This window comes from Rhinichthys klamathensis, unplaced genomic scaffold (assembly GCF_029890125.1).
Source record: "Rhinichthys klamathensis goyatoka isolate OS25496 unplaced genomic scaffold, OSU_Roscu_1.1 h1tg000029l_1, whole genome shotgun sequence".
NCBI classification, from domain to species: Eukaryota; Metazoa; Chordata; class Actinopteri; order Cypriniformes; family Leuciscidae; genus Rhinichthys; species Rhinichthys klamathensis.
This window is the reverse complement of record NW_026606579.1, coordinates 748,906-775,948: the sequence shown is the minus strand read 5'-3', so window position 1 is coordinate 775,948 and position 27,043 is coordinate 748,906. Positions and strand designations below refer to the sequence as shown.

At 36.6% G+C, this 27,043-nt stretch overlaps 3 protein-coding genes and 2 long non-coding RNA genes across 10 annotated transcripts in view; 2 read left to right on the top strand and 3 right to left on the bottom strand.

Moving 5' to 3' along the window:
• ptprz1b (protein tyrosine phosphatase receptor type Z1b) overlaps nt 1-11,911 on the top strand; it is a 38,175-nt gene extending 26,264 nt beyond the window's left edge. Inside the window, exons 13-31 of one of the 4 annotated variants that reach the window (XM_056245188.1) lie at nt 919-1,389; nt 1,870-2,014; nt 2,963-3,054; nt 3,864-3,949; nt 4,286-4,306; nt 4,478-4,574; nt 4,666-4,748; nt 5,375-5,509; nt 5,653-5,787; nt 5,879-6,042; nt 6,944-7,079; nt 7,172-7,318; nt 7,399-7,492; nt 8,513-8,586; nt 8,665-8,793; nt 8,880-9,029; nt 9,875-10,017; nt 10,099-10,234; nt 11,016-11,911. In XM_056245188.1, the coding sequence (XP_056101163.1) occupies nt 919-1,389; nt 1,870-2,014; nt 2,963-3,054; nt 3,864-3,949; nt 4,286-4,306; nt 4,478-4,574; nt 4,666-4,748; nt 5,375-5,509; nt 5,653-5,787; nt 5,879-6,042; nt 6,944-7,079; nt 7,172-7,318; nt 7,399-7,492; nt 8,513-8,586; nt 8,665-8,793; nt 8,880-9,029; nt 9,875-10,017; nt 10,099-10,234; nt 11,016-11,150 (2,573 nt within the window). In that variant the 3' untranslated portion in view covers nt 11,151-11,911. The remainder of the gene's footprint in view (nt 1-918; nt 1,390-1,869; nt 2,015-2,962; nt 3,055-3,863; nt 3,950-4,285; nt 4,307-4,477; nt 4,575-4,665; nt 4,749-5,374; nt 5,510-5,652; nt 5,788-5,878; nt 6,043-6,943; nt 7,080-7,171; nt 7,319-7,398; nt 7,493-8,512; nt 8,587-8,664; nt 8,794-8,879; nt 9,030-9,874; nt 10,018-10,098; nt 10,235-11,015) is intronic. The other 3 variants (XM_056245189.1, XM_056245190.1, XM_056245191.1) reach the window with 3 other exon arrangements.
• A 3,422-nt stretch (nt 11,912-15,333) lies between these two features.
• ndufa5 (NADH:ubiquinone oxidoreductase subunit A5) lies at nt 15,334-16,604 on the bottom strand. Its single transcript, XM_056245410.1, has 5 exons — nt 16,510-16,604; nt 16,123-16,167; nt 15,827-15,943; nt 15,633-15,698; nt 15,334-15,504 (listed from the first exon to the last, which is right to left on the bottom strand). Exons 1-5 carry the CDS (start codon nt 16,528-16,530, stop codon nt 15,403-15,405), a joined length of 351 nt encoding a protein of 116 aa, XP_056101385.1. The 5' UTR covers nt 16,531-16,604; the 3' UTR covers nt 15,334-15,402.
• A 1,848-nt stretch (nt 16,605-18,452) lies between these two features.
• Nucleotides 18,453-18,980, bottom strand: LOC130080115 (uncharacterized). Its single transcript, XR_008806656.1, has 2 exons — nt 18,874-18,980; nt 18,453-18,697 (listed from the first exon to the last, which is right to left on the bottom strand). It is a non-coding gene; the product is annotated as an uncharacterized LOC130080115 (long non-coding RNA).
• Nucleotides 18,981-21,673: 2,693 nt separating this feature from the next.
• Nucleotides 21,674-22,178, top strand: LOC130080114 (uncharacterized). The gene is made up of 2 exons (XR_008806655.1): nt 21,674-21,758; nt 21,935-22,178. It is a non-coding gene; the product is annotated as an uncharacterized LOC130080114 (long non-coding RNA).
• A 470-nt stretch (nt 22,179-22,648) lies between these two features.
• Nucleotides 22,649-26,941, bottom strand: tmem243b (transmembrane protein 243, mitochondrial b). Of its 3 annotated transcripts, none has more exons than XM_056245182.1 (6): nt 26,822-26,941; nt 26,219-26,355; nt 25,310-25,559; nt 23,646-23,696; nt 23,461-23,565; nt 22,649-23,332 (listed from the first exon to the last, which is right to left on the bottom strand). In XM_056245182.1, the coding sequence occupies exons 3-6, from the start codon at nt 25,400-25,402 to the stop codon at nt 23,189-23,191; spliced, it is 393 nt and encodes a 130-aa protein (XP_056101157.1). In that variant the 5' UTR covers nt 25,403-25,559; nt 26,219-26,355; nt 26,822-26,941; the 3' UTR covers nt 22,649-23,188. The 3 variants fall into 3 exon arrangements, with proteins under 3 accessions (XP_056101157.1, XP_056101156.1, XP_056101158.1); XM_056245181.1 differs by having other exon boundaries at nt 26,223-26,355; XM_056245183.1 differs by having other exon boundaries at nt 26,233-26,355.
• Nucleotides 26,942-27,043: the final 102 nt, after the last annotated feature.

Below are 27,043 nucleotides of genomic sequence, written 5' to 3'. Positions count from 1 at the left end.
AACTGAATTATATATAATTACTTGCATGGAATTTTAGTATGTTAGTCAACATATCAAAATAAGTGCTTATTTAAAGCACAACAAAAGATTATTAAATTATAATGATTTGAAATGTATTTTAAAGTAAAAAAAAAAAAAATTGACATTACAAAGTGCACTTTTTAGAAGTGTTTCTTAACACACTTTGAAAGTACATTGAACTTTACTCTTCAAGTGCACTTAAGTGGCCTTTTATATCATTAATATATAGTTGCAAGTACTGTTCACAAGTTTTGACAGTTCCAGAGAAACTTTCTTTAAGATCTAGTGGTAAATTTGTTTCAAAATGAAACCCAGATGAGACACTTCACAAATGTCACTATTTTATGGAGGAATTTAAATACAAAAGAAGCTCAATAAGTATGAAATATCACCCACAAGTGAATACATTGTCATTTGTACAAATGTTAATGAAAAGTTACAACTTATAGGTAACAAAAACATACAGGTTTAATAAACCAAAACTGTCTTTCTAAATCTGTTACTCCTGTTGGGAATCACTGTTAATAAGTAGTCAAACTTCCAGAAACACACTGTGCTCAACGTGATGGTGGTGCAATTGTTACTGCCATTTTGTGCCACAAATACTCTCGAAAAGCTTAACTGCACCTGCTGGACTCTCTCTTCTCGGCTGGTTGGCTCACTCTTCAAATGTTGAACGCGGTGGCGGTTCCTCTCTTGCTCTTGTGCATTCAACCTTTGCCTTCTTTCTCTTGCGCATGGTGATGGCGCCCCCTTTGCGGTGGCTTTAGGTATTTCAAGATATGCTAGACCAATTTGATTGGTTTTGTTTCTTCAAAGCCCTTCTTTCCTCCGCCTTAAATGTTGTTTTTTTAGCGGAGAGTGGAAGACTTAACTCTTTAGACGTGTTTGTTACAGCCACATCGCTCAGTAATCAAAGGCTATCAACGGCTCGAGATGCCACAAATCTCAATGTATACTCCACCCGCTACCCAACCGTCTTTTTGGATGAGGGATCTGCCCAAGTACCTTCTTCAGACGGGCAGGGAGAGATCAGCGGATCAGGGTCCGCGATCTTCCTGGAGGAGCTCGACCGGGAATGGGAGCTCGGACAAACCCGGTCGGCTCCCAAAGACTCAGATCTGAGCAAAACTGGAGATGAAAATAATGAAGGACTGTCCTCTACTTTCTACTTTGAGAGCGAGCGAGAGGATGCCACCACCGAAGAACCAGAAAACCAGGCTTTACTCTCATGGGTGACCTGGTCAGCTGAATCTGACACTGGCTCAGGTCAAGGAGGGTCAGTGACCTCTCAAATCGATGATATTCCCATACAACTCATAATTCCTGAACTCACTGTCCGAGAGTCAGAGGAAGACCAGAATACAGGTAAAACTCGTACATGATGTCTAAACATTTGGAGAACGAAAAACATGACTGGCCAAAGCAACCAGTAGGCAGGCATTATGCAAATATGTAACATGATGATGTAACTAAGTCACAGAAATAATGGCAGGATCAGGCAAGTGTTTTCTGTTGGAAAGATGAACTCCTTTTGGCGTGGACTTTGTGCTTTGTAACTCCGCAGATCGTTTACATGCACAAACGGCTATATTAGACACTAAAGGGAAGGTCAAATAATAGGTGCCCTTTAAGATGAGAAAATATAAATGCAGTTAATGTGTTTTTTTATTGAGGTGAAGCACATGCTTTTATGAATAGGATAATTTCATTCTCCATGAGCTAGCGGTTGGATTATTATTTTTAGCTCCTTGAATATGTTTAATATTATTATGTCATGTATTTTACCATGAGATCGCCCATTAATGGATTTATTAAGGACTGTTTTGCTCCTGTTTCCATCATCAGAGGCGAGTAACAGCAGTCCGGAGTCTCGTGTCGGGATGGTGGAAGGAACAGAGAAAGAGAAAAGGACCGTTGTTCCTCTGGCTGTGATATCCACACTCACTACCCTGTGTTTGCTGGTGCTGGTGGGCATTCTCATCTACTGGAGGTATTAAATCTTCAAACACACGTCAGTGTGTGAACGTTTGCTTTGAGATTGCACACACTAGATTCACGCGCTCTAAAATCTCACAAACTCACATAAACATGTCCAGGTGACATTTCACCCATTTTAAAGGTGCAGTAAGCGATTTCTGTGAAACACTGTTGATATTTGAAATCAACCCAAACAAACATACCCCGGCCTCCCTTCATTGCTCCTCCCCCAAAATGCACGAACATGCAATACAAGAGTGGATTCCTCTTTATCATAGCTGAAGCGAAGCAAAATAATTCTTTGTAAAAAATCAAACGAAGATGGCGAAGGAACGACAAGGCAGTACCAAAAATGAACATGCAGTACACAAGAGTATATACAAGCAAGGGTTTGTTGTTAGCCGCCAGCATCACACCAGCTCCAGACAAACAATGACACTTAAAACGGTCCTGTTACTAAAGGTAACATTACAACAACAGCATATCTTGGTTCTCTGAAACATAGTAAAACCAATGTTACTCACAAATGGAGCAGAAACAACGCAACTTCAGGACTTCCCGCTTGGGTCTCTCCAGCACTGGACAGCTTTTCTAATATTAAGGCAGGTCCTAAAAGCTCTTGCCTGATCATAACCCTTCGTTTTCCAGTGATATTCCTGATCTGTTCTCTTTTGTAATGTCTCTCAGCCATCTCTCTATCTACAGTCTTTCTTCAACCTCCCTCTTGTTTACTCTCTCTCCTCCCCCATCATAAATGTATACGCCCCCTACTGCTGAGTGTTATGGCTCGGTCCGATCCTTTTTCAACAGTGTTTCTTAGAAATCACTTACTGCACCTTTAAGGATTTTTTTGGGAGCATTAATATCTTTTGCATTGCGACGTTATTTTCATTAAATTCTCTTCATTTTAACTGTAATAAAGTACAAAAAATGCTGATATTTTTGTATCTGTATCTTATAGGAGATGCTTTCAAACGGCACATTTTTATGTAGAGGACAACAATTCAGCCCGTGCCATATCAGCCCCATCAACCCCTCTTCTGCTACCTACAGGTAACAAACTTACACTCCAATTCAGACAGATTATTATTATAATATTTTTTTCTTTCATGTTCATGCAGCTATTTATTTATATATAAAAAAAAACAGTTATTTATTATTGTTTAAGTTATTTATTTAAAACTAAATAAATGAATTATTTATTTATTAAATACAATTACTTACAATTACTTTTATAATAAATAAACTATTTTTACGTATTTATTAAGTAATTGCATTTATTATAAACAATTGTATTTATTTATTATTCATATTTATTTGTTTGTATATATTTCATCGCATTTATTTTAATTAAATAAATTATTTATTTTTCAATGAATAACTAATAAATAATCAAATTAATGTGTTATCAAAAAGCACAATTACTTACAATCATTTTTAAAATAAACTAACTTAAGTAATTGTCATATTGAAATTATTTATTGAATAAATACAAATAAATAAGTAAAATGATTGATTTATTAAAAAATACAATTACTTACAATTACTTTTATAGTAAATAAACAAATAAAGTAATTGTAATGTTTTCAAATAAATCATTTTATTTGTTATTAACATTTATTTATTTATTTAATTGCATTTATTTAAACACAAACAGACAAACAGTTATTTATTATTTCCTAAAGTTATTTATTGAAAAATACAAATAAATGAAAAAATAAATACAATTACTTAAATACATTTACTTTTCTAATAAACTAATATAAGTAATTGTGTTTTTTGAAATAAATAATTGTATTTATTATTAATAATTTGATATGTATGTATGTATTTCTAAATAATTGTTCTCTTTTTGATGCCAGAGGATAATGAAGCTCTCCCTGTTAAGGATTTCGTGAAACATGTTGCTGATCTTCACGCAAATCACATGTTCTCCAAAAAATTTGAGGTACTTGGGATTTTTATCACTCCTTAGTGCAGTTTTCTTGACGTTTCAAAATACGTAACCTCAAACATTGCATCCTATAATGCCATGTAAAAACATAAAACAGTGAATTCATGTATATGAGTGCAATGGGGCGGCATGTAAAGAGGTGATGTGGGAACACTGTTCACTGTGGCTCCACTGACTGCATGGACACCCACACACATAGCGAAAGCCCTGTCTAAACCCGTCTGTAGCATGAAAACACATGCAAACGTGCCTCATGTACCTGTACCTGCCTCTCTGTTTGTCCTGGACTTTCATTGTGCTTTTCTGCATTCTCACCCCCTCCCTTATTAGATCTTGAAAGAGTCTTACGAGGTAAGACACATCTCCCTTGTTTAGTGTTACTTATTCTTTTGCATTGTTGTAATTCTTCTGTTCATTGTATTGGCGTGTCAGTGTTGCTCTTTGCATGGTTAGTGTGCATGATAAAGTCAAATAGTTAGGTAATGGTTATGATCTGAGTTATGCTTGAAACTTTTCTTCCAGGAGATTCAGGGCTGTACGGCGGACATCAGCATCACTGCGGACAGCTCCATCCACCCAGACAATAAGAGCAAGAACAGATACATTAATATCCTGGCCTGTATATCACTCATCCATACCAATTTAAGATATGTACGTGCATTTATAAAACAACAAAAAACATTAACAGTCTTCTACTTTTGTACTCTCAGATGATCACAGTCGAGTTAAACTCTCTCAAAACTCTGACAAAGATGGAAAGACAGGGGACTACATTAATGCCAACTATGTGGATGTAAGTGTACACTATATTTGATATATATTTTTTTTTTTTTTTAAATCCATTATATTAGTCAACAATCACACAGAATGATGATTTAGGGGATTCACTCCCGTATTTTAATGCGGTTGTCACTGCTGAAAGTTTACAGTGTGTGTGTTGCTTATATAAACTTGCAATTTTGAGGGTAAAAAAAAAGTCCAATTGTAAGATTAAAAACTATCGTATTTAATTGTTTATTCTGTGGCTGAAACAAGCTTCCATATATATTCCAAAATGGGCAAATATTTGGTATATTAATCGGTCTGTCAATACTAGTGTTGGTAGAAATGATCACGGTCTGTTTGTGAATGATTCTTTCGTTCCGGCAGCTGTGAGGCACCTTAATGGCACTTAGCACTTTATATTAACTTGCACAAGTTGCATTTTTTCCACTTGATGGTGTCCTGTACTTTATTTATTTATTTATTTATTATACACTATGTACATTGGGCGCTAATGTGAATTCCTTCTTTGCTGGTTGGTTTTGTTGGTGAGTGTTGTTGTATGTTATGTGTTTTATGTTGAGCATTTGCTGCAAATTCAATTTCCCCTTGTGGGACAATAAAGGTACTTTGACTTTGACTTTGACTTTGACTTAGGGCTACAATCAGCCGAAAGCGTATATAGCTGCCCAGGGGCCATTGAAAGGCAGTCTGGAGGACTTCTGGAGGATGATATGGGAGCAAAACGTTGGTGTGATTGTCATGATCACTAACCTGGTGGAGAAGGGCCGGGTAATGCTTTTCATCACTTGATTTAGATGGTTTTGGGTGACAAAATATGCAAACTTTGATATAAAATAATGATAAAGTGGTGTAATGAGATAACTAAACCAATGTTATTTAAATCTCATGAGGCTGGTGTGTGTGTCAAACAGAGAAAGTGTGATCAATATTGGCCCCTTGAGAATCAGGAAGACTATGGATGCTTCCTAGTCACGATGAAGAGCACCAAAACTCTTGCCTACTACACGCAGAGGACATTCGCCTTGAGGAACGTTAACGTCAAGAAGGTCGATAGCTACGCCTTACATCACCGCCACCAGAAAACCTTGAGGATATTCTCCGTTCTCAATACTTTTCGTTGTCTTTTTCCACCCCTAGGGCTCACAGAAGGGTCGCAGTCAGGAGAGGACGGTGCTTCACTTTCATTACACTCAGTGGCCCGACATGGGCGTCCCAGAATACACGCTTCCCCTGCTGTCTTTTGTGCGGGCGTCCTCACAGGCCAGGACAGCTGATATGGGGCCTGTAGTGGTGCATTGCAGGTAGACACCAGTAGTTATTAAGCATAATGTTATTATGGTGTGAAGTTACTATGGTCATCGATCTGACTGTACAGACAGTATTGGATGAGAATAAAAGCTGATCTAAACTGAGCTGGATAATCAAATTCATTTCATAATGAATAAATTCCACAAAATTCACACTGTTATTGAACTGAACTGAATCAACACTGAACTGACTTGAGCTGAATAATGACACTATAGAGTATATATAAACAATATATTTTAAGTTTATTGCAAAATATGCACATATATTCAATTCAAAGTATTCTGAGAGCGTAGGGAGACTCTGTTATGTCATTAGCTGTGCTTCATGGGAGTAGGTGGGACTAATGAGCTTGTTTAGACTCTGATTGGTGGAATTTTTGTACAGCATCATGGGTAATGTAGTTTTTCCACCATGAATTCCACTCTTTAACATGATTATTTTTAAAACTAAGTTAAAATAATGTGGGCCGACGGCTTCAACAGGAGCAAATACCATAAGTTATGGTTAAAAATCAATTTCCCTATGGAGAAATTGAAAGGAGTTTTGTGACTATTGCACTTTATTGTCTTCTGTAGAGCTGCTTTATAGTTGAACTGAGTTTGTTTCATAACTTTGCAACACTGACATTGTTATTGAGTTCAATTGAGCTGAATAATGACACTATTGTCTTCTTAAGACCTGCTTTATAGCTGAAATTGTATTTGCTTTGTAATGTAAGATCTTTGCAACATTAATACTGGTATTTTCTTGTTTTAAACGGTGAAGCTGCTTTGATCTGTATTCTATAAAGCACTATATAAATAAATGTGACTTGACTTGAAGCGAGAGTTTATAAATGGAGGCGGACTACAACATTTTAAGATGTGTTTGAATGTGTGCACTTGTGATCTGCAGTGCCGGTGTGGGACGAACAGGAACATACATTGTGATCGACAGCATGTTGAAGCAGATAAAGGAGGAAAGTACAGTGAACATAATGGGATTCCTCAAACACATTCGTACCCAGAGGAACTACCTGGTACAGACAGAGGTATGACATCCTACCATATTTCAAACCATACTTCAGGTTATGTCACGTCACATGCAACACGACACATCCATCATATTTGTGTGTGTGAGCAGGAGCAGTACGTCTTCATCCATGATGTTTTAGTGGAGGCCATCAGGGGTAAAGAGACACTGGTCTCATCTAGTCACATTCACACATATGTGTCTGATCTCCTCATACCGGGACCTACAGGAAAGACCCGCCTGGAGAAACAGTTAAAGGTGAGACCCTTGGTTTATTAAGCCCCTCTTAATCATTATTACTCTGAGCAATTAATCAGTCTTCCCTGTTGTTCTTGTAGCTGGTCAGTCAGAGTTGTGCAAAACAGAGTGACTACACAGTGGCTTTGAAGGAGTGCAATGCATCTAAAAACAGGACGTCTTGTCTTATGCCCGGTGAGTGTGTGCAATATAAACATTCATTCATTCATTCATTCATTCATTCATTCATTCAAAATATTTATTGTATTACATTATTTATTAAAAAATGATAATATTTATGAATATATCATATTTATTTATATAAATATATGTATAAATATAATCTATAAAAATGAAAGTGATTTTTAAAAAATCTGTATATTTATTTATTATATTTAAAATATTGTTTTAAAACATTTAATTACATTATATTAGATATTTTTCATTTTTTATTATTATTTACTTTATTTATGAATATATCATATTTCTGTATATGTTATAGGTAGTTATTTATTTTATTTATTTATTCATTTATTCATGTATTCATTTACTTACTTTAAATATTGATTGTTTTTTAAATAAATAAATAATCATTGGTATTTATTATTAAAAAATATTTAATCACATATATATTTTATTTATACATTTATTTATTTATTTACTTATTTGAAATATTCATTTATAAAAAATAAATATTCATTATATTATTTATGTATTATTAATATATACTTTATTAATATATCATGTGTTTATAATTTATAGGTATTTTAATTTTGTTTGTTTATTTATTTGATATATATATATTGTTTTTTATTTATATATCATATTTATTTATATGGTATTTTAATTCATTCATTTATTTATTTATTTATTAATATGTGAAAGGGTAACCTGTTTTTTTTTGCCAATAATTATATTCAGATTAATTCTTAAAAAAAAAAAAAAATTATCACTGTTCTTCTGAAATCTAAAGTAATCTCTTAATTTAGCAATGCAATAAGAATTGATTTGCAAACATTTCATTAGTAACCTAATCCTAAATTTCTTATGATTTCCACTCCGTATTCTTTCTTTTTTTTCAGAATTTGTTCAAGACCCTTTTTTTAAATGTGTTTTTAAGGATGTCTATTATCAGTGAGCTCATTCAGTGACTTTAGTTTTGTGAAGTGTAATGGTTCATCTTTATCTTCTCATGTGCTCCCACCTGTGCTTCAGTGGAGAGGTCAAGGGTCAGTCTGTCTACAGGACCTGGAGAATCATCAGACTACATCAATGCCTCTTATTTATTGGTAAGATTCTGGTTCTGATGCTCCTGTTCAGATTCCTTGGTGATATGGTGTGATTCGACGAGTCTGTACCGTTTACAGGGGTACCATGAGAGCCGTGAGTTCATCGCTACCCAGAATCCTCTGCCAAACACCATACAGGACTTCTGGAGGATGATCTGGGATCACAATGCACAGATCATAGTTTCCCTGCCTGATACACTGAGCTTGGTGAGTTACACACACATTTATACACATTTGTAGTTCTACACACATCCCTATTTATTATAAGGCATCTCATATCCTGACCGTCACAGACCAGAGAGGGAGAGTGTGTGTACTGGCCCACTAAAGAACAACCAATCAGCTGTGAGACCTTCACTGTGACCTTCAGAGGTGAGGACAGCGTGTGCCTGTCCAACGAAGATTCGCTAGTGGTGCAGGATTTCATTTTGGAGGCCCTAAAGGTGAAAACCTTCTTTCATTTATGTGGCCAGAACTCAGTATTTGCAGCTGCTCTGGGTGAATCTCACAAAACCAGTCAAGAATCATATTTCACCCCAAAATCAACACAAAAATATTTCTATTTTGCATAAAGAAAATTCATTTAATTGCATATTTTAGTGTGATTTATTATTTCCGTGACACATTTCGTGATGCATCCCAATTGTGAAAGAATGATGTGAAATGTAAGAAACTCAAAACATCTGGAAAAATTACAATAATGACAATATATAAGAGTGTATAATGTGAAAATGAATTTATTGGCACATTTTATTAAAAAAAATTCATTTGTTTTCATGACAATTAAGCTCATTGTACAATCCAAGTATCATTACGGAAATGCAAATAAATAAATAAATGGTAGTAAAAAAATTGTAGTAAAAAAAAAAAATTTGTTGTACTACGGGTAGTATTTGTTATTATAGTAATTTCTACTGTATTATAGTAATGAGAATCTAATGGGAGTCACTCATGAGAATGGTGTGAAATGTAAGCAGAAACTCAGGTTTAAAAAATCTCGACACAGTAATGATAAATGATAATATTGTATATAATTAATTTAAAATGACATATTACGTTACAGTAAAACGCAATATTATAATGTAAAATAATATCAGTAAAAAAGGTCTTAGTGGCACTAAAAAAGGCTTTGTGCAAAATGTGTTATTATTTTTCTGTTGATTTCTATGTATTTGTGAGATTATTCAACTCAAACAAACCAAAACATTTCATATTTCCAGTATTTGCAAGAAAGTTGCATTTAAGACTATGGATTAACAGAACTGTTTTGTGTGGCCGTCTGTGACAGGACGATTACGTGCTGGAGGTGCGTCAGTACCAGACGCCCCGCTGGCCGAACCCCGACAGTCCCATCAGCAACTCCTTTGAGCTCATCAACATCATCAGAGAAGAAAGCTCGCGTCGAGAGGGACCCATCATCATCCACGATGGGTAGAGTGTCATTTTATTTTCAAAAATGCAGAGGCTATATCAGTCAGGGATATGTCATGTCTCACGGCGTCTGCTGTGCAGGTCTGGAGGGTCGAGTGCTGGTTTGTTTTGTGCCCTGACCACCCTGGTCAACCAGCTGGAGGAGGAGAACAGTGTGGACGTCTATCTGACCGCCAGGATGATGAACCTCATGAGGCCGGGGCTCTTCGATGATATTGTAAGAGGACTGTAATATTAGTGAAATGATCTTCTTGTTTTGTTTGCAAGTACACATACAGTATCTACACATTCTTAAATCAGGATACATTTACTTGACAAGCAAAATGGAACCTTTTTTTTTTCTGAAAAATTGATCAAAAGTGAGTTTTTGCATAAAACAAGAAAAAAATATCTGACAATGAGGTTAGTAGAATAATCTTGTTTTCCCTTTGAATTATGTATTTTTTTCTGACCCCATTGGCAAATATTTTATAATATTTTATATTACAAATAGTTTTTATCAGAATTCTGAGGGGGAAAAAAGTCAGAATTGTGAAAAATAATCTTGGAATTACAAGGAAAAACGTCACAATTGTGAGATATAAACTCGGAATTGTGAGAAATAAACTCGGAATTGTGAGAAATAAACTCGGAATTGTGAGAAATAAACTCGGAATTGTGAGAAATAAACTCGGAATTGTGAGAAATTAACTCGGAATTGTGAGAAATGAAGTCAGAATTTTGATATATAAACCCAGAATTGCGAGAAATAAAGTCAGAATTGTGAGATATAAACACGGAATTGTGAGGAAAAAATAATTGTGAGATATAAACTCGGAATTGCAAGAGAAAAGTCAGAGTTGTGAGAAATAAAGTCGGAACTGTGAGTTCTGTGGTGGAAACAAGCTTCCATAAAACAAGAAAAAAATACTAAGTAACAAAATAATTTTGTGCAATTTATACTTTGATAAGAAATGAATGATAAAATGTGCGTGCTTGACATCTTCCTGTGTGTGCAGGAACAGTATCAGTTCCTCTATAAAGCGATCCTGAGTTTGGTGAGCACTAAGGAGGATGAGAGAGCTCTTCACTACTCGGAAAACAACGGCACGGTCCCCGCCAACCCATCGGAGAGCCTGGAGTCTCTCATGTAGCGATACAGACCCTTCACACAAGGAATTGTACATTGAATCATGAGAAAGTAGTTTTGCTTGAAACCCTCCCAAAGTCTCTACACGGACTATATGGGTACAGGATATACTGTAATTTGGTCTTTTATTGTGCCTTTTTGTTACCTTTGTACTTTGATATAATATTATTGTTGTAACTAATGCCAAAATTTCTACTCTTTGGAAAAACAGTGACTTCTGTATTGCTGGTGGTGTCTTAGGTTTAGTTGGACATAACTGTTGATGAAATATTTATAAGTAGCAGGGCAAAAGATTTCATACGGTATCTATTTTGGGGGTAAAAAAAATCTTTAGATAGAAAAAAAGCGTTCTTGAATGTAGCCTCCTAGAACAGAAGAGAGACGTGTGATTCTAATATATAAAACATCGGTCACACCGACAGACCAAAATACATTTATATGACTAGTTTCTTTTTTACTACGTTTGCTTTTGTTATTGTAGCAACTGAAGGCTTCATTTTTTTATTATAGAAATTGAATGATTTTTCAAAATAACTAGTTGATATGTGTTGTAACAGACATTTTCATACATTTGCTTATTTCTCTTAACGCATCCTTTTAGATCTTAATCAGCAGCGAATCTCAACATTCAGTTATTTATCTCCATATTTATCAACCTTTATTTCAACTGTCTAATCTTTTAGGCCTTTGGTCAAAAACTAACACAAGACGCACTTGGATAAAATAAAGAAAGCACAATAAAAATAAACAAAACAATTTATTCTACATTCTCAAAGGCATTTCAGAGTGTCCTTCATTTTTCCAATGAGCATCCAGACTGCTTACCCACAGAATGTAGGGGGGTAGTTGACATGAAATACTTCCGGTAAGTGCAAAAGTCCCACAGTGTGACAAGCTGAACTTTAAAAAAGGTGTCTTATTGTTTTTATTTTAAGTGATATTGCAAGACTACATGTTTAACTTAAAATAGTAATGTGAATTGAAAACCGTAGGAACATTGTGCCTAATTGTCCCTAACCAAATCAGGGACAATTATATATATTTATGATATTTTTTTATTTATTTTTTAAATGTATTTATATATATATATATATTATTTATGGTATTTATGATATGTTGTTTAGAAGTGATGGACGCTTTCTAAACACGCTTCGTGAAGCTTCGAAACCTTTGTGAATCATTGTAACATTTAATCATTTTATTTGTTTCGAAGCAGCGATTCGGAGGGCGTATCAAACAAACTGCCAAAAGTCTCGTGATTTCAGTAAACGCTTTTCATAACTGTTTAATTTACTGGTTCGCCGCCATGTATGATTTTTACCTGATCTCGGATCAGTTTCATAAATTGTAGACATTTAATGACACGTTTGTAGGCTATAATAAAAATGAGTTAAAAGTCTCTTAGTTTTCGCTGCATTTACAGTGTTCTGACCAGCAGGGGTCACCAGCGTCAAGCGCTTCGAAACAGTGATTCAAAGTTTCGAAAATCTTCGTTTCTTCCATCACTAGCCGCGTTTCCATTACAGATTTGCGCAAAACTTTTGCGTTTTTTCTAAATATCGATAAAAAACTATTGCGATATGACGGCGTTTCCATTAACCGATGTTATGCGACTTTGGACGTTTAGGTTTAACACATGTGAATAGACGTGCAGCCACCGCACAAGACATTATTATTATTAATGGAAGGAGACGTGGTGTGTTATCCAAGCATTAATGGTAAGGAAAGACCCTAATACTGTGAACGGCACATGAGGTGTTTTTGCGTGTTTCTCCCTCATTTCTGCTCCAAGGTCTTGATTGTGGCATTTCTTTGAGGTTTAGAATCCAGTATTCCTGCAATTCTTTTTTCTTTTATGAATTTAATAAAGAACTTTGTCTCGTATTCTGTCCAAACGGTCCGTGTACTTTTGCGACCATTTATTTTTCCTTTTTTAACCCGTAGCCTAATTGAAAACCAGCCCGACTGAGCCATGTCTCTGGAACCATAGCCTAGGTGATTTATAGGTGATTATAGGCTAATTATAATAAATGTGTCTGAAAAAATAACTAGGCATTTTAATTGTTTATTAATAACTACAGTGTTAGTGCCGACTGCAAACATATTTTCATCTCCACTGTAAAGCGGATGGGATGCGCCTTTAGAGAGAAATGCACCTTTCATATGGATTACATAATCAGAAGGTATTTGCTTTCGATTTGAATTTGTTCGTTCAAGCTTTAGCCTATAGGCTATATTTTGTTTCAGTTCATTTCTGAGACATGTTCCAGTTCACGGAGATCATGAAAGCGCGCCTGATTTATTTAGCAAAAGAAGAACGTTTTCTTGTTATTGTGAGTTTACACAAATAAAAGTAGTTGCGGATTATGTATTATAATTTTCTGTATGACCATAAATTATAGAGTATTTTAAGTTGTTTCCACTGTTGACAGGAAAATTCAAGTGTTCGCGCCCGCGCTTCCGTCATCCAGTGCGCGCTCCACAAACCCTTGGATATACGTCAAAATCTTGTGTTTATTTGTGATAATCTTAGCCCTGTATTATTGTCTAACCTGTATTATGAATGACATTTGACGAATTGCTTTGTTCCTTTTTTGGATAAAAGCGCCTTCTAAATATGTAGCCTAATAAATGTAGCCTAATAAATGTAATAGGCTATAATAATAATTATTATTATTATTTGCGTTTATAACTATAAATGACTTCACTTAAGACAGTAATATATTTATCATAAAATAATTGATGAATGTATTATTTTTATATAACCTTTTACAGTTTTGGAAAATGAGTTTGTGTTATATTTCTTTTTTTGTATGAGAAGTCTTTTTTTGCTATTCTATTATAGCCTATGGAAAAACGAATGGACGCAATAGCCTACACGGACCCCAAACACACGCGCCTTCTAAGTCAGGTGACTGTAATTGCGCAAAAACTGTTTCCATTGCAGTTTTGCGAAATATTCCTTTTTCGAATTGCCTGAAAAACCACCTCATGCGAGCGTAAAAACTTTTTTGCGATAAATGGGAGTTTTTGCGAAATTGACATGTTTCCATTGAGCGTATTTTTAATTCGCAATTTCAATTTGCGCAATTTGAAGGGTAATGGAAACGCGGCTACTATTATTTAGCTTACAAAGCTGACATGTCCTGCAGTGTGACAAATTAAACAATTTTCTAATTATTAAGTATTTTAGACTGCATGTAATAAATTCTAACTTAAAACATTAAAGTCCATAAACACGTTAATCAAATGCAGAACTAAAACGGAATGTTTTTGCTTTTTATGACAGTAATTTTTTTTTTTTTTTAAGTTTTGTATTTATTTATTGACTTCTGACATTCATTTTCAGCTTTTATTGGACCTTGAGTTCATTCCAAGTGCTGCTGCACAACGTAGGCACAAGGCTACAAATTTAAATTAATTTCATATAACAATCTATAGACTTTTTCTTAGTTGAATGGTCCCTCATTGAGGTAAGTGTCGTCTCTCATTGCCTGTTCGAGTCACCAATTTGAAAGACAAATTTAAAAATGACTGATCCTGCAATAGATTTCTCATGTTTCTGATATGATCTTTTCTATAATATTAAAATTTAATATAAATTCAGAGGTGGACAGTAACTAAGTACATTTACTTGAGTACTGTACTTATTTAAGTACACTTTTTGAGTATCTGTACTTTACTTGAGTATTATTTTTTTTCTGGAAACTTTTTACTTTAACTTCACTACATTTGAATGACAAATATCATACTTTTTACTCCACTACATAGATGTGTACTTTTGTTGGGGTGGTAGGAGTGTTAAATATATATAAAAAAAAGAAGATGATTATGGCTGTCTTTTTTTTTTTTTTTTGTCAATTCAGTTGTTTAATTTCTATAGGTTTTATAACATTCTAAAAGCTCTTAATTCCACAGATACTACAAACTGGTAGGTGTATTCACTAGGTTGCTTCAAATGCCATAAGGTACTGTAAGTACTTGAGTAAAAATCGATCTTTACAACTTTTACTTGTAACGGAGTAATATTTGACCAGTAGTATATGTACATTCACTCAAGTAAGGAAGTGGTGTACTTTGTCCACCTCTGTATAAATTTTGTATTGAAAAATCAATTAAATGTATTAGAAATGAAGAAATTAAAAATGAACTTCCCATCTATAACAACAGTAAAACAAATGGCCAACTTAAACAGACAGTGTTTATTTATTATTTAATATAATATAGTATATACATGTACATAAACATTGAGGACTTCAGATGGGCCATTTCCACTGGCTGGTCGGTGCTTCCTCTACGAGTGGTTCCCATGGTTTCCATTCCGTCATCTTCCTGGACAATGCCAGTTCAGCCTCGGCCTGCGGAGACACGAGACGGACACAATAACCGCTGAGGTACAACAAACATTTCCAATGTTGCTTCAGAGTATTCATTTTCTATAAACTCAGTTAATGGCAGTAATGACCCAGAGGCTTTGGGATCTCACCTGTGCAATAACCTCCTCAATCTGTCCACTGTTGATTTTCTTTTCAAGCTTTTCCACATCTGGCTCCTTTATAGAACAAAAATGACATGTTTACAAATCCACACAATCTCTTACACCAGTAAGAGATTCAACAGTTAAAGCCAATCTAAATCTCAGTCTTTTACTGCAGTGGAAGTATATTTGAAATGTCTTACGGCTTTGACGTGATTGAACCTCTCGCTGATCAGTTGCTCAGTGTATTTCCTGTAGGCAGCGTCCTGAGGCATCGTCTGAAGAGAGCCCAGGATCTTAGTGTACAGAATCCGAAGACGCTTTAGGAAAGAGAACAACTCTTCAATAGATTGCATTAGACTAATATGTACAATTCCTCGAACTCAAAACACACAATAGACAGACAAAACATTATATTTGTATATGAAAGAAAATACTGTTGTACAGAATGGCGATGAATAATAAAATGAATCAAAACGAAATCAAGAAAGACATTCACCTCATGTGGATTGTGGGAGACTGCAAGGCCAACCAAGCCTGTGGTCTAAAAATAAGACAAAAAATAAGATATTAAGAAATTACTGCACATATGCATATTCGTTTAAATCTCACCCTGAAATATCAAATGCACAACTTGATTTCCCATGCAGGACATTTACAGCTCCACAACTGTATGTATGTATTTACTGTATATACATAACGATAATTCAGTCAGACTCTACAACATCAGCCATCACAATCCTCCAAAACAAAGCACGACTGATGCATTTAAAGACTAAATACAAACGTGCAGAAATATTTAAACGCTTTAGTATAGACACAAGCTTCGTTTACGAATACATTTCACCTGTTTTTATTCATATATTTCCATGACCTCCCCACGTACCTTTTTGATCAAACCAGCCATTTCTTTCTCTGCTGCGATTCAATGACGCAACTTCCGTCGTCTGAGTGTGACGTCCGTGCTCGCTCATATCTTCGTGGCTGCGTCCGAAAGCTTATAAATGCCGATAAATGCTGCCTTCAGGGGATGCATTCCAAGGTAGGAAAGCATCAAGGCACGTCCTAATCCAATGTTAGCTTCGCCTCCTGTCTCCTGAGATGAGATTCATCTGATCGCTTTAAAAGCAGCATAGATGTATCTGAGATGGTGGGATGTATCCGTCGAGTTCCAGTTTCTCAATATGCTTTAAAAGTAGTAGCTGCTTGTAAAGTGACCCATATTTGGTTTTTGACCACTGAAAATGTGTACGATTAACCAATTTTACTCATGGATACCTTCAATATTTCGTGAGTTACAGGCATGTAAACATCGGGAAAAGCACAAAAAGTGCTTTTTTTGTTGTTTCCATTTTGGAACTGTCACCATTGGCATATGATTCAATAAAGATTGCTACGTCAACAGATTTCACTAATAGACCTACCAATCTCTGTGTAAAAATAAAATAATTATGCTTCCATCTTTCTAAAGTTTTTTTTTAAACTCCCTGTAGTTTGGCTCCAAATCTCAGGTCATTTCGACCCTCTACAAAAAATCTATTCCATTTAATATTTTGGCTTTCGTCACTATTTATGTTTGTCTTTCTTCAGAAAAACAGTATATTAACCAAATAAAAAAATTGAGGTTTCTGAAATTTGGTTTATTTGACACAGCCTATAATCTTTGAACGAATCCGAGAGTCCCCTAGTACTGATATTCATATTATGAAGTAGAATAACAAGTAATGGTGGTTGTTGTTGTAGTTTTACTGTTAATTATCTTTCGGACAATTCGTTTCAGTGAACCAGTAAACAAAACGATTTATCGGTGATGTCACTGCACATTTCATGTTATCAATACAACATTCAAATAAAATCATTTGTCAACGCATAATATTTGAAACATTCAAATAAAGTTATATGTGTGAATGCATATTGCTGATTATTGTCTTTCGTTCACTAAAGTTAATGGTGTTTGTGGTCACAGTTGAATTCGCTGATTCTTCATGTCGGATACGAGTCATTAACAGCCTTGAGTAGCCTACATCTTGGAAAAGTTTTCTAAAAGTTTAGCACGCACAGCACACAATACAGACATTTTAAAATACTCGTAATCAGACTACAGTTACTTTTTTATTGATTATTACACGTTATTCTCGCAAAAGGGGATTCCCCACATTTTTTGTCAGCTGAACCTCTTTGACCTAATTATTAATATGTAATATTTGTATTATTTCAGGAATGTAACTGACTAATTTTTAATCATTTGTTGTACATGTGACTCAAACAATCCAGGTTCTGTCCTGAGCAGAAACATTATTCACAGCAGAAACAATGAAGTTCAAAAGAACACAGATAATGTGCAAGAAATGACTTAGTGCATAATGTTCTCAAGCAAGTAAAAGACTATAATACAGATTAGAAACAGGTGCTAAAACTAAATCTAAGAAAATCCTTCCGCAATCTCTACAGGGTGGCTCAGTGGATGATCAACTGCTTATTCTATGTAAAGTCCTGAGTTCAAATCCCACTAATGTTTATGTTTGTCATCATTTACAACAATGCTAATAAAACCCTCTCCAAAACCATCAATAATGTGAAAGACTCAGTGGCTCAGTAGATAAAGTGTTGTGTTTATATCCTGGAAGCCAGAGTTCAAATCCCACCAACGCTTATGTTAAATTGTTGTCCATAAATCCAGCAAAGAGTCCCAAACACCAGTTGTCAGTGTGAAAGCCACGGTGGAGCTACTGGTTAAACACACGTTCTCTGGTGGTGAAGCTGGGATAGAGACGTGGGTTCAAACCACAGCTCAGCGTGTTGACAATCAATCAAACAACAGAGACTCTGTCAAAGCTTTAACTGCTTTATTGGGCAATCATACAGGTCACTAGTCAAATATAAGTTCCAGCACATAAACAGACAAGAGATCTGTGGCTCACAGGTAAGAGCGCTGCCTCATGGTTTCAGAGGTTGCTGGTTCGATCCCAGTCAGATCTCCACGATACGAGTGAATGCTGTATGTGTGAAGGGGATGGGGACGCGTCGGGTCCCCCCCCCGAACCCCGCCACGATGTCCAGCAGGGGTTATGCTTCTTGATGCAATCAAAAAGAAAAATTTAGCAGACTCAAAATTTTGCCCTGCCGTCCCTTCCCCACCTACTTAGGATCCCATCATTTGCTTTTTAAAGGGGTGACCCTCCAAAAACAAAATGATGGCAACCTACATGTTTAGTGCCAAACAACAACATTCACACGTTACAAGTCTTACCCGTCCATCAGCAGAAGTCCATCATTACAGTCAATGTCTGTCCACACGTCCCACAGCTCTGCTTCTGATGACTGGACGCTCCAAACACATCCCGTATTCTGTAGAGGAAACATAAATACAGTTATTCCTTCATATATTATTTCTAAGTTCTAATTATAGCAGAATTTTAAAGTTAGTCTAAATTATAGTTGATAAATATAAGATGACATGTATGGTAACCCTGACTACTAGACATATTTAAATATTTTAAACACATAAATTTAAAGCAACAATTAATGTGTTCTTCTAAAGCTGTCAGTGAGTTCAGCAAGAGAACAGCATGGAAACAAAGTCTAAACTTCATAGAAGATGCGACTGCTTTCATTCATGACTAACTCATTTAGCGAGCAGCCTTTTAAAACATGGTTTTAGGTAAAAGACACCATCGGGATTATCTGGAAATCTGGCTGTTAGTGTTCGCGTGCAAACGCATTAATAACAACACATTAAAATTGTCATAACACGAATAAATACAGAGGCCTGCAATAACATCTCACAAGACAGAATGACATATCAATCAATCTATCTATCTATCTATCTATCTATCTATCTATCTATCTATCTATCTATCTATCTATCTATCTATCTATCTATCTATCTATCATACTATATCTAAACCATCAGAATTTTAAAGTTAGCCTACATAATAGTTCATATAAGATGACATATATTAATACTGTCATGAATTAGTGATGTCTGATTCTTGAACAAATCATTATTGACATTAATGACACAATACATTTTATTAAAACCCTGCAAAAACCTTTCTGTTTAGGGATGTAAATAAATTGCACTATGGTTTATTTAGTTCTGGGTAGATTACTTACAAATGGAAATTTGTTTTAAATGAGGTTTAGCTAAACTCTGGAAAGTGTCTGAGCCGGAGCAGGATTAGACGCCTCTGCTTTATTTGAGAGGCTGCTCACTGCAGCGTCATTGGTGGAGCGTGAAGTCCAGCTCCTGCTCTCTAGGTGTAATTTGGGAGTAATGGGTGGAGCTAGAAGGTCTAACCCCACCCATTAGATCCACAGAGGTGGAGCTGGACGTCATTTGGCTCTGCAGTGAGCAGCACTTGTTTTATTTCAGTCTCTTTCTGTTGTTTCTGTTTTCATACAGAAGTGCAGATACACTTATTGTCCACAAGGCGGAGCTGACACACTCATCTGATCTCATGCCTGTTCCTGTTACATTCAGCGGTAAAACTGCATTTAAACACAATTAAATGTTTAGTCGTTATATCACTAGGTTAAGATTATATACAACTGTCATTGTCATACAGGCTTCACTAATCATTTGTCCAAATCGGTCCTCAATAATCAATCAAACTATAAATGCTGCTGGCAACTGCTAAACAGAGACACAACAACACAAAACCATTGTTTAACTGGGAACAAACGCGATAAACATCATTTAAAACATAAAAACGTGACAAATAGACAGACTAAACGAATCTAATAAGATCTTTTGAACCGTGTTTACGTGTGTTTGCTGTTTACGCTTAAGGCCTAGAACATTTGATCTGTCTTGCCGCATCAGGTGAGAGCTAATCTGGCTCAGATCCTGACAAAATCATACAGTAGTTATTTCAAATATATGAAAATTAAATTACGGCCCTCTCACCTAAGACTGACCACAGATTCACTTGCCCAGAACACATTTAAGTAGGCCAGCTTAGCACTACAATACTACAGTAGAATGACAGAAACTGAAGTGCAGTTTTCACCCGCTCCACTAGGCGGCGTGAGCGGGTTTCACTGTCAGGGCGACTCCATTGGATCCTTGACAACAATGACGCTTGATGACAGTCTCTACAGCACGTGCAGAGGAAAACTGATCACTCAACTGCACTGCACACATTCCAACAAATAAATGGACAAACCGATAAAATGCTGGAATCGAGTGTCACGCAACTCACAGGTAAGTCAATGTTTTGTATAATTGTGTACGTGGTTTGTACTGATAGTTCTGCTGATATGTTATAGCAGTGCTCATCTGTCAAGTTTATCTACATTCACGTGATTATGAATGCTTCATCTGTGCCTAATGCTTAATCTGCTTCCCCGCGAACACACAAAACGTTCATTTGATGTTGTCTTTAACTTCAATCTTCTTGTTTAATTTGGCACTTGTTGTTTGACATCTAAGCGAGTATGAAGGCAGTCGCATCTTCTATGAAGTCAATCACAGACTTTGTTTACATTCTGTTCTCTTGCTGAACTCACTGACAGCTTTACAAGAACAAATTCATCGCTAGTTGTTGCGATACATTTGTGAGCTTTGAACGAACCGCCTATTAATAATCATATTATGAAGCCGAATATTAAGGAATGGTGTTTTTGTCTCTGTTGGTGTTGTAGTGTTACTGTAGGTAATAATCCAGTGGTTTAATGTTTGTTATTAGAGTCAGTTGGAGTGAGAAGCTCTGATGTTCCTGCTGATTCATGCTTTAGTAGAGCCGCAGTCTTATATTTATCAACTATTATGTAGGCTAACTTTTAAATTCTGATGTATTAGATAAAGTATATGAAGAGTAATGTATGGGCACATTTATTTTATATGTGCATTATTGAATATATATCTATATTTATTGATTCCTTTAAGCTGTTGAACATTTTAGATGCGTATTATTTATATATTTTATTCTATGTTTGTTGTGGTTATGTTTATTGTGGTTCCCATGAGTGTAAAACAAATTCCCCTCGGGGCAATAAAGGTTTCATTCATTCAATATCTGTTCATTAATTTTTCCCCTACAGATGTGTTTGGAGCGTCCAGTCATCAGAAGCAGAGCTGTGGGACGTGTGGACAGACATTGACTGTAATGATGGACTTCTGCTGATGGACGGGTAAGACTTGTAACGTGTGAATGTTGTTGTTTGGCACTAAACATGTAGGTTGCCATCATTTTGGTTTTGGAGGGTCACCCCTTTAAAAAGCAAATGATGGGAACCTAAATAGGTGGGGAAGGGACAGCAGGGCAAAATTTTGAGTCTGCTAAATTTTTCTTTTTGATTGCATCAAGAAGCATAACCCCTGCTGGACATCGTGGCAGGGTTCGGGGGGGGACCCGACGCGTCCCCATCCCCTTCACACATACAGCATTCACTCGTATCGTGGAGATCTGACTGGGATCGAACCAGCAACCTCTGAACCCATGAGGCAGCGCTCTTACCTGTGAGCCACAGATCTCTTGTCTGTTTATGTGCTGGAACTTATATTTGACTAGTGACCTGTATGATTGCCCAATAAAGCAGTTAAAGCTTTGACAGAGTCTCTGTTGTTTGATTGATTGTCAACACGCTGAGCTGTGGTTTGAACCCACGTCTCTATCCCAGCTTCACCACCAGAGAACGTGTGTTTAACCAGTAGCTCCACCGTGGCTTTCACACTGACAACTGGTGTTTGGGACTCTTAAAACACAATGCTTTAAGCCAGTGATGTTGCAGTCGGCTTTAGCTTTTATGCCAGTAACTTAACAAGCAATAGTGGGATTTAAACTTAGGACTCCATCATTAAAACTCTACGCTGTAGGAGAACCTACTAAATGTCCCGGTTTCACACACAGGGCTTAGATTAATTAGGACATTTAAGTAGCTTTTATAAACATGCCTTAGAAGAAAACATTACTGGTGCGCATCTCGAGACAAAACAATGACACTGACATATGTTAAGATATATCAGTGCAAGTTGCTTTCAGTTAAAACATGCTGTTGTACAAATGTAAAAAACAAATGTATATTGTGTATATGTATTTATTTATTACATACAATCCAAATTACAATGGTTGTTAACCAAAATGAAGGTTTTCACCATATCAAATAACAGTGTTCAGTAATTTAGAAAAACAAACAAGCATGACTGCAATGACTGTTGCATGTCTTTAATCAAGTGCTCTTATTCAAAATTGCTTTTCTGATTAAATACAAAATAAGGAATTTCTTATTTAGGAATGTACTGTAGGTGTATAAAAGCATTACGCATTACATTGCCATGGCTTATTTAAAAAAAAAAACGTCATTGGCATATAGGTTAAGCTGTGTACAGCATTCAGGGTGCAAAACGTGTGCACGGACATCCCAGAGTGCTACTCATCGCTAACATGTTTGCATCTATATTACGTGTAGTCCACTAACATGGCTCCCAAAGGCAGACTGGCCTTGCCCACACAAATGGGGCTTGTAGGAATTATCCTGATTCAAGAACTCAAGTGGGGTTCCAAAGCACCCATATAATGACGAACATTCCGCTGATTGGGACGATTCCCATGGTAGCAGTTTTATAAGGCATTGCTCTCTTTATCACGTCCCACATCATGAAAGTACAAGTTGGCACAGATACACAGCAGAACGATGGAACACAACATGTAGTAGATCAAGTTGCGAAACTTGGGCTCCAGATCTCCCTGTCTATACCAGAATATCTGAAAGAAAGACATATGGATGGGATTGCATTTCATCAGAATTGAATTAAAAACATTTATTTCTCTTTGGGACCATTGAAGGAATCAACCCTAATGCTTTTTAGACTACATAGCAAGTCCTTACTTACCAGAACCAACACTGACCCGCAGACTAACATGATACAGATGGCAAAGAAAATATTCAATGGCTTGGGAGGCAGTGAAGGGAAGATGAATGAACTTATGATGGTCACCTGAAAGAGATGGGGAAAATTAATCATTTACAATATGATTAACAGACATATCGAGATCTTCATTAGTTGTAAAAACTTACCAGAACGAGTAAAGACGCGAGTCCACCGATCACTAAATTGATGATTCTATCCTGAAAGTGATCCAACAAAACTACATTAGTGCCGTTGACAGAAATTAGTTGCATGGTACAGGTAAAGGTGCTGCAGTAAATGGTATCTTTTTAAATAACTACATAGCACCATTATGCGGAACGCCTTAGGAGTAAAGAAAAATACGGTAAGTAACTGCAAAATAAAGTTTACAATATGAAATAGTTACATTGTGTGATAAAAAGTCACACTGTGCCTGAGCCAAAACATTATGGTCTAATATACTGTTGGTCCTCCACGTGCTGCCAAACCTGCTCTGACCCGTCAAGGTGTGGACTCTACACACCCCTGAAGGTGTCCTGTGTTTCTGGCACCAAGACTTTAGCAGCATATCCTTCAAGTCCTGTAGGTTACGAGGTGGAGCCGCTGTGCATCGAACTTGTTGTTCCTGCACAACCCACAGATGCTCAATTGGGGAATCTGGAGGCCTGGGCAACATCTTGAACTCTTCATCATGTTCCTCAAACCATTCCTGAACGGTGTGACAGAGTGCATTATCCTGCTGAAAGAGGCCACTTTCACCAGGGAACACCATTGTCATGAAGGGTAGTACCTGGTCTGTAACAATGTTTAGTTAGGTGGCATGAGTCAAATTTACATCCACATAAATGGCCATGGTTTCCCAGCAGAAAATTGCTCGGAGCATCAAACTCACTCCACTGTTTGTCGTTGTCCCACAGTGCATCCTGGTGCCATCACTTCCCCAGGTCCAAATGATGTAAAAGAAAATGGGACTCACTGGACCAGGCAACCTTCTTCCACTGCACCAGTTCTGACGCTCATGTGCCCGTTGTAGGCACTTTCGACGGTGGACAGGAGTCATCATAAGCACTCTGATTGGTCTGTGGCAACACATCCCCATATGCAGCAGAGAATGTGTGCTGTGACACATTCTGCCCATAACCATCATTTCAATTTTGCTTGACCTTCTGTTGGCCCAGACCGGGAGCGACCCAATCGCCTTGCCATAACAACTTGGCCCTTGTCAAAGTCGCTCAGATCTTTATTCTTTATGATGGCCAGAGGAGAACTGGCCCTCCGACTGAGTCTGGTTTCTCCCAAGGTTTTTTTCTCCATTCTGTCACCTGATGGAGTTTTGGTTCCTTGCCACTGTTGCCTTGGCTTTTGGCTTGCTTAGTTGGGGACATTTAATATTCAATAACATTACTGATCTGCCTTACTTAAGCTGGACGTTGACGCAATTTTCTTTTAGAAACAAACTTTGTTGTATTATTTTCATGTTATCACTGTGAAGCTGCTTTGATACAATCTGTATTGTAAAAAGCGCTATATAAATAAAGGTGACTTGACTTTATTCCTGCCCATATTTCCTGCATTCAACACGTTGATTATGAGAACTGATTGTTTGCTTACCATCTAATATCCAGGCCTTAATATGTGGCCTTGTTTGGAGATGATCAACGATATTTGCTTCACCTGTAACTGGTCATAATGTTTTAGCTCATCATGTATGTATATACTATTATATTTTGATGGGATATTATCATGGCAAATATTTTATTTGGAATAACAAAAAAGGTTTTTGATTTCATGTTAACTTCATACTACAAAAACAAGCAAACAGTCGAGTTACCCTGGCCGACGTCTCCCCGAACAGAGGCCTGTTGTCCATGCCACTGGTGCCATAGGTGCGTGTAGTGAAGTCATGTGTAGGGAAGTCATCCATGGCCAGAGCAGTGCACACACACTTTCCTGATACCTTCTACCAGCAGCTGCCCCTCTGGAGAGGAGGATGGCAGTGCATGCTGCTCGCTGCTCTCTAGCTTGGGTTCGCTCCTCAGGGCAAGTGGTTTAGGAGCAGCGGATAGTCATGGTTGGGTCACCTAGAGCGCAGATAAGCCACACGACATGTTCATACAAGTTAAAACATTCATTTACTTCACTTTACTGATAATTTCATGTGCACAGTAAAGTGTGATATGAACTAAAACAAACCCTAGAGCCTCAGCACTTAATGATCTGTCATGCACTTTGCTCCTTTTCCCATGAATTCGAAGACTTTTATTAATGGTGCTTCAGAGTAACACAACAAGCTGGCCTTTCTAATAATCAGCCAAAGGGCTTGGGTTGATTCTGGCGGCCTGGATCATAAGCACACCCTTAAAAATGTGTGATCGGTCATGTGAGCGCTTGATCCTGGCGTCAGTGCACAGTTTATGTGGTTTGTGGCTTGTGTAGAGCCCCGGGAGTTTTTATTCAACTATATAGTCGCATATAAACATGATATTTAAACAATATTATGGCAATTTATTTGGGTCACACAAGCACATTAGTAATGGTGTCATCGGAAAGACACATCCTTAAAGGGAAAGTTCACCTAAAAATTAAACTTCTTCTGTCATAATTTTCTCATTACATTAAGGTTATCGTCTGTATTCTTTGCAAGTCATATAGGTTTGGAACAACATGATGGTGCATAAATAATGATCATTTGGATGAACTGCAGTTCTAAAACTTTCTATCATTTTACGTGGTGCACAACGTACAGCACATTACTTTGTGATCCGAGGTAAATCTTCATCATGATGATGGATATATGGCTCAGAAATTGTAAATGCAGCTCATGTCAACAGATATCTGAGGATGGAAGACGAGGAGGATCTCCAGACTACTTCAGCTCTGTAACCAAATGAAACAAATGGACCATTAGTGTCTAATGTTGTTACTTACTTTAACTTTCTACTATTGATTTTTCTGGTCTAGACTAGAAGTTGAAATTGCTTACTGGCCATAAAACAATCGTAAATCACCTTCAGATATCAACTGTACATCACTGTTCATCTAAACAGCGTGTCAGTCCAGTAACGTTAACGTTAAATGACTTCATTACTTTGACTGTATCAGTGCAGGTGCATGAGCTGATTTGTGTTTATATCCACACACTAACACACCGATAAAAAATATCATCCTCAACTGTCTTTCTTAGTCTGAACATGTATGTTAACTAAAATACAACTACAATCAGATTGCTGATCAGATTAATATTGACATCAAAGAGCTAATAGCTAATGTTAATGAAAACAAACCGTCCGAACGGGGTAGACATAATGAGAATATAATAAACAACTAAACTTATATAACTTACCTGGATATAACAAACAAGAGGGATTTATTGATCACACGGGGTTGCTTTCCGATCAGAGTATTATCCGCATGACTTCAGAAGAGCAGTAATAACGGCTCGCTGCATGAAACCGGAAGTGACGTATTCTTAAAGGGCCATACGGTTAGTTTTATATTTATCTTATTTGTTGTGGAAGGGTCCCAGGACCCAAATGTTTTGGAAAGAACTAAATAATTACTTAAA